General features: G+C 41.9%; 1 protein-coding gene across 3 annotated transcripts in view; it reads right to left on the reverse strand.

The window, feature by feature from the left end:
- Positions 1-6,216, reverse strand: part of EFEMP1 (EGF containing fibulin extracellular matrix protein 1) — a 92,046-nt gene extending 85,830 nt beyond the window's left edge. Inside the window, exons 1-4 of one of the 3 annotated variants that reach the window (XM_048842823.2) lie at positions 5,885-6,216; positions 4,089-4,176; positions 731-779; positions 277-540 (exon numbers count right to left, since the gene is read on the reverse strand). In XM_048842823.2, the coding sequence (XP_048698780.2) occupies positions 277-540; positions 731-779; positions 4,089-4,176; positions 5,885-6,156 (673 nt within the window). In that variant the 5' untranslated portion in view covers positions 6,157-6,216. Of the gene's footprint in view, positions 1-276; positions 541-730; positions 780-4,088; positions 4,177-5,844; positions 5,864-5,884 lie in introns of those variants that run through there. The other 2 variants (XM_048842824.2, XM_075127196.1) reach the window with 2 other exon arrangements.
- Positions 6,217-6,675: the final 459 nt, after the last annotated feature.

A 6,675-nucleotide genomic window follows, 5' to 3' on the forward strand; every position in this document is an offset into this window, starting at 1 on the left:
GATTCTGCTCATTCACATCAGTGGGAGCAGAAGCAGGACCAGAGTTGGTAAAGCTGCAGGAAATCACAAATATTGTTACCTTGAGCTATGACAGTGAAATATATTTCCTTAGGATGTTCTTTAAAATTTGTCATTTATATATGTGTACTATACTAGGATGCAGCAATGGAATTGCTGGCAAGGACAAAACTCCCCTGCTGTCATTCTGCATACGTATGATTTTCTGTCATTCACTTTGAACATGATTGTAAAGCTTAATAGAAGGCAGTTGCTTACCTTGGCATACGTTTTGCTCGCTTTGCTCATACCCAGTTGCACACTGTATTTGGTGAGTTGGATTTGGAGGTGGTCGATGAGGATCAGCAGGGGTCCGTCGAATGACATTGTTTCGTCCACCAGTGGATTCAGCAGCTGTGTCTTCTCGTCCATTATTTACAATAATTTGAGCTGTTCTAGGTAGACAGAGGTATCCTCCATAGTGGTTAACACATTTCATCCCACCTTTGCATGCATCTGGGACAATTTCACATTCATCAATATCTGTGGTTAGCAACAACACAAGTCATATTTTAAAATGGGACCTTAACAGACATTAACACAAGTAATGTAACAAGGCATGCAAGTACACGTGTATTGTCCAAAACATCAAAACACGGATGTAGAAGATAACTCAAGAGAAAGGACTAAAAATACCATTAGTAAGTCTTTCACTTATAAAGATTTACTATACCTTTGCACCGCTGCCTGACAGGATCCCATTCATAGCCATCTGTACATTGCTATGTAGAAAAGAGATGCAGAAAAATTACTGATGAATTAATATTTTTAAATACTTCATGCAGTTTGTTGTTGCTATGGAAAATTGTGTTCTGAACAAACAATAACCAGGGTGGTTATATATTTTTCATAATATCAGGAAAATAGATCTCAGTGCAGTACTACTGTGTAACAAAACTAAGAAGTAGTTTATAACAGGAAATGAATAATCCTTTCCTAAATGTTGGCCTAATGTCTATTCTAAATTGACAAATTTAGGGCCTGATCTTTTAAGGTGCTCAGTGCCTCCAGAGAGATGAGCATCCTCTGTTCCCAGGGAAGTCAATAATTGCAGAAGGCTCTCAAGATCTCACAGGACCAGACCTTAAGTTCTTTGACTCATAAAGTGTAGATCAGTGCTACTCAAAGTGGTGGTCCGTGGACTGGTGCTGGTCTGCAAGCCATCGGCTGCCAGTCTGTGCGCACATTGGAAACAAAAACTGCTGGTTCCCTATATCAGATAGCTTGAAAAGCACTGGTGTAGATGACACTCCAGTTCAAGACCTTGATGCTGCCAAGCCTTATTCACATGAGTAGTCCTGTGGATGTCAATGTCACTAGAGTATTGCCATCTTAAAAATAATGAGTCATGCCCCAAATCATGAGATTTAAAAAAATAAAAAATTGTGGACTCTTTTTTATTTGCCTTCTTGATTTTAAGCCATTAAGGTTTACATTCTTAAGCTTTTCTCTACAGCCAGGAGGGCTAGAAACTTACTTTCTTTTTTTAAAGAAGAAAGTTGAGATTCTCACATAATCATATGAATCCAGGAGCTTGGGCTTTAGGAAAAACAGCAGGTATTGTGAGACTCATGATAAAATTGTGAGTTGCAACACTGGGACTACTCATGTGAGTAAGACTTTGCAGGGTTCAAATGAGACAAAACATGAAATCCATGTATCTATTCACATCAGTATGGACTACAAATGTGAGAAAGAGTTTGAGGGATAAGGTTCCAGACTTTTTAGAAGGCATCTTCACCTTCCTTCTGCCCCAAAGTATTCATTTTCTAGAACACAAGATCTAATTTTTGAGAGGCTTAATTATCATCTCAAATGACAATTAGTGGAAACTGACTGAGCACCATAGTGCTGTTGAAGTGCACAAGAATACAGACGTAAAACATCAATAGATAAACTAAGATATAGTACGTGTTGTCTGTCCTGCTTGATATATTATTTCTCATAGTGTTGCAGAAAAGGAGTTGACTCAATAAATCAGCTAGTCACAGTGAGCCAAATTAGTTCTTGCTGTATCTCCTTGGCTTTAGTGGAGCTACATCAGGGATAAATTTGACCCAGAGTGTTGATATCCATATTGCTCAATGTATTATGCTGAAGTTGTTCTGAGAAACTTGTTACTAATAGAGATTGAATCAGCAGTAGAAACAACAACATTTTGTTTATTCACAGGTGACATCAATGATCTGCCAAATGTAGCAGTGAGCTGGAGGGAAAAGCCTCTAGTGTTAGGAGGGGGTAAGAGGACAGCTAATTGTAATATAATTCTAGCTCTCTAAAGGAATGACTGCATGCTGAGTTGACACCACAAAAGTTACTGTAGCTATGAAAACCCAAGCCCAAAGGAAAACAAGCAAATTCATGTATTTACTGAATCACCCAATTCCTGCTAATGCACAACAGAAGTAATGTGTACTTAATACTAATGAGCCAAATCCGCTCCCATCAAAGTCAATGGGAATTTTGCCATTGACTTCAGTGGAACCAAGATTTGGCCCTAAATGCATATAGTACATGTATCATAAATAATAGTGTAATAGGGGTACAATTTTCAAAAGCAACTAAATCCTGTTTTTAAAAGTGAGTTAGGCACTTAAAGCCTAAGTTCCACTGACATTCTATGAGGTTTGGGCTTCTAAGTTCTAAAGCCACTTTGGAAAATAGCACTTAGCAGCCTACATCACTTAGAGGCTTTTGAAAATGTTATGGTAGGTCTAAACGAAACTAGGCAAGTTTATTGGAAGAATGCTAGATTTTTTTTTTAGGGAATACACAATAAAAAATGGAAAATAAGCCTGTGTACTAGGCATAATCTCACTTTTAAGGCCCTATGTTAACACATTTTATAAATTGCTTTTTGCTGTAACATAAGTAATTATAACATATAGACTGATTCTGCAGCACTTACTCAAGTGAGCAGTCCCCTGACTTCAGTGAGACTACTTATGTGAGCAACAATTGCATGATATCAGGCTCTTTGGCCAAAATCCTACAATTTGTCCCACAAGGACAACCTTCTTTGCTTGTGTGGAATCCCACTGATTTCAGTGGGGCTCTGTGCAGGAACAGCAGTCCACCTACATAAAACAAGTTTCAGGATCAGGGCCTGTGTTTGTAATAGGGGTCAAATATGAAAATGTTGTTTTTTTTTCATGATCCAAGCCAATGTAAACATTACTCTGCCAGTGATATTCATTACAAAAGTAAATGAGCAAACATAGATGAAAAAGTAACTTACATAAAGAAGACAGCCCTGCCCCTCTATTCTTATCACATCCATTTTAGGGTGTGAGTAGAACATATTTCCAATATTTTATTAGCAGCTGGTCATAGCCACACAAATAATTGTTCAAAACTATTCTTGACACTGATGATTTACCAGCTAGAAAATGTCATAATTTACACACAGCATTAAATTTTAAGACTACAGTTACAAAGTACTTATATTTTGTTAAAACACCTTGAAATCTCCTAGAAGAAATGGAGCAACACATTTTGACTAGTAGCTGACATATATGATGTTTCATATATTTATAATTAATGTAATACATTTGTTTTAAATAAGTCATATACAGTATTTCTGTAATTTTGAAGATGCTTGAGCATCTTATTTCACAGAACTTGGAATTGCATATAACAATATGTCATACCCTTTTCTGTTATGGATAACATTTACTTTGTACATTTATGATTTTCCAGTCTATTTTTTGCATCCATAAAACAAAACAAAAATGCTTCCGGAGGGTTCAAATCTTTCTGAAAGGTAGGGAAAAAGCCTCATCTTATAATTTTGTCCAATTCATCTAATTCAGTACCTAAATAAACCTTTCAAAACAGAAGGTATCACCAACAAGTTCAAAGTCTGAAACTTGGTTTCACTCGAGAAGCACCTTAGTCTAAAATTAAAATACAAAGTCAAAGAACTTTGAACTGAACATTCTATATTGGCAAAGAACTATGGTTTCTCTGAGGGTTATTTAGAAAAGAATCCCTGCTAAGCAATAAATATCTCAAAGTCTATTAAATCTTACCGTGTATGTTATAGTTTCTTCAGTTTCCTGTGAATTTATTGTAGTAAGAGTGAAAGCAGCCAAGAACATAATTGTCAACATCATGAATCTTGAAAGAAAGAAATAAAGAAACCCAATGTTTAGCACCTTTTACTGTTAAAAAGCTAAGAATAACCAGCTATGGGGGTATATCCCACACTCCTTACTAGGGTAAGACTTCCACTGAAGAATAAGGAAGGCAAGATGGAGCCCTTGTTAGATTATGAGGAAGTGGCTGAGATTTAGCAATGTCTTAGTCAGTTTTATCTTTCCCCAGCTGAAGTAACAGACATTAAAATAATGTAACAATTAACACTGCATCACACTCAAGCGTCTGTTCTCTAAAATAATATAGCCCAAGTACCAACATTCTTGCAATTATCTGATTTGGTTTTAAAATTAATTTTCAAATGACTTCATGTCCCACCAGAAATATCTGTGAGAGAGATCTAACAGGTAAAAGAACCAGGGGAAAAAGATAAAAATGGGATTTACCTGGATCCTGCCAGTTTTTGTAAACAACCCCCATATTGTATTATCAAAATAGAGACTAAGTGTAGCCCTATCTACCGCACCAAAAAATCTCAGACCCTGATGAAACAGCACTGCAAAATGACATACCTAGAACCTGCATCCTGACAATTTTTGGCCCTAGTCCCCCAAACTGCATCATCTAAACAGATAACAGGTTTAGCTGCTCTGACTGCAACTTAAAAATCCAGACCTGATGTATCCTAATGCAACAATCCCACAAAAACTCTGCTCTGAAATCTGGATGCTGCGGGGTCTTGCCCAATTTTTCCACAAACCCAGAAACTGTACCACCTTCCATTATTCCACCAAAACAATCTGGACCTTCACTCACGCCGGTACAAGGAAGCTACCAACAACTCTAATTTGGCATGTGTACTCTGCTGGATCTGGCTAACTGCTGGCTGCCTACTCCCCCCAATTTACCATCTAAATGTATAATGTTTCTGTTAGTCCACCACGATCATCCGGATCCCAATGTATCATAGTGCAACAGTGCTGCAAAAACATGTATCCTGTGACTAAATCTGGCTGAGTTTTGGCCATGAACTTCCCAGTCACACTATTACCATCCAACTGTATTTGACCCTTCATTGCAAGGAATTCATTTATGTTTACCAATATATTGTGGCCACAAAAATGCTTTTGTGGTGCTGCTGCACTGGGGTGCAACAGGATCAGGGTTTTTAAGGTAGCTAGGAGCAACTAAACATGTTCTCTGGGTGTTCAGATTTGGGTCAAAAAATGGGAGATCCGGCAGGATCCAGGTGCCGGATCCAGCGTTGGTGACACTGTTGTGCCATGATGTGCCTGGGCCCAAAATCTGTCAGGATTCAACTTTTCCCCAAGCCCCTGGCAGAACCAGTTTATAAACTAAGCGTGGGAAGTTCCAATGTATTCCATTCTCAGAAGGTTTTTAAAAATAAACCCATCTAGTCAACTTCAGTTCGGGTTACTTCGTATTTCAATTAACTCAGAAAAGTTCTCTGCTCAACCTTCCCCCCATGCTCTGATTAACGTTGCCAACGTCGGACAGCTTCCAAGCAAAGCAGGTAGACTGAAGCAGTCCCCCATCCCCTGCGCACGGAAGAGGGGAGCGGGGAAACCCAGCGCCCCGAACCCGCGAGAGTCGTGTTCTGCCCTGAGCCCAGTGATCCCATCCCCTCTCCCGGTCTGCCCGGCCTCTGGCGCCCACAGAGCAACTCACCAGCAGCCCCCGCAGGACTGTGCCCCACGCATGCACTCACCCCACCAGCCCCCGGCGAGCCGTTCGCAGTGCGCCCCCAGCTCCTCGTCTCCCGCGTGGGCTGCTCAGGCGGCGCCTTACCTGAGCGCAGAGCAGGGCTCCTCTGAGGGCACCTAGTACCTGGGCTAGCCTGGCAAGCGCCGCCGGGGAGGAGAGCGAGTTCCCGCAGCAGGTTGGCCCCGCGCTCGGCTCCCAGCCCGTCCTCTCCGCGCGCCGCCGGGGTAGCGCTCGCAAGGCTGCCTGGCGCTCCTGCTCCCCCCGCCGGCCTGGCATTCAGTGACAAGGGCCCGCTCCGGTGGTGTCTATTGAACGCCCCCTCCCGGCCCCGTGCTCAGTGAGTTAACCCCTTCGGCTAGGGCGCACGCTGCGGGGGAGGAGAGACAGCCAGGCGGTTAGGGAGCGATCTCCCCGTGCCCAGCGGTGCCACCCACAGGGGAGCGTGTCACCTTTGTTAAGAAACCCCAGCCGCTGCCCCTCCGCCCCTTGCACCAGACTGCACTGGGCTGTTCCGAGGCTAAGCGAGAATAATGTGAACGCGTCGTTATTTCGGTAGCTCCGGGGGGCGGGCTGTCCCCTTCCAGGCAAAATGTGAAGAGCCAGAGACTTCAGCACTCAGTGGGTCAATTTGGTTGCAGTGGGACTGCTCGTGCTGTTCAAGTTGAGCATGTGCCGGAGTGCTTTCAGGAGTCAGACCACTGTGTGTAAAGTTCCTCACAAATGTAAGTGCTTGCCGGAATTGGGGGCTATAAAAGGCAGGTCCTTGCCCCAGAGAGTTTGTCATTGGAAGTCAGG

This window comes from Caretta caretta, chromosome 3, assembly GCF_965140235.1.
Source record: "Caretta caretta isolate rCarCar2 chromosome 3, rCarCar1.hap1, whole genome shotgun sequence".
NCBI lineage: Eukaryota > Metazoa > Chordata > Testudines > Cheloniidae > Caretta > Caretta caretta.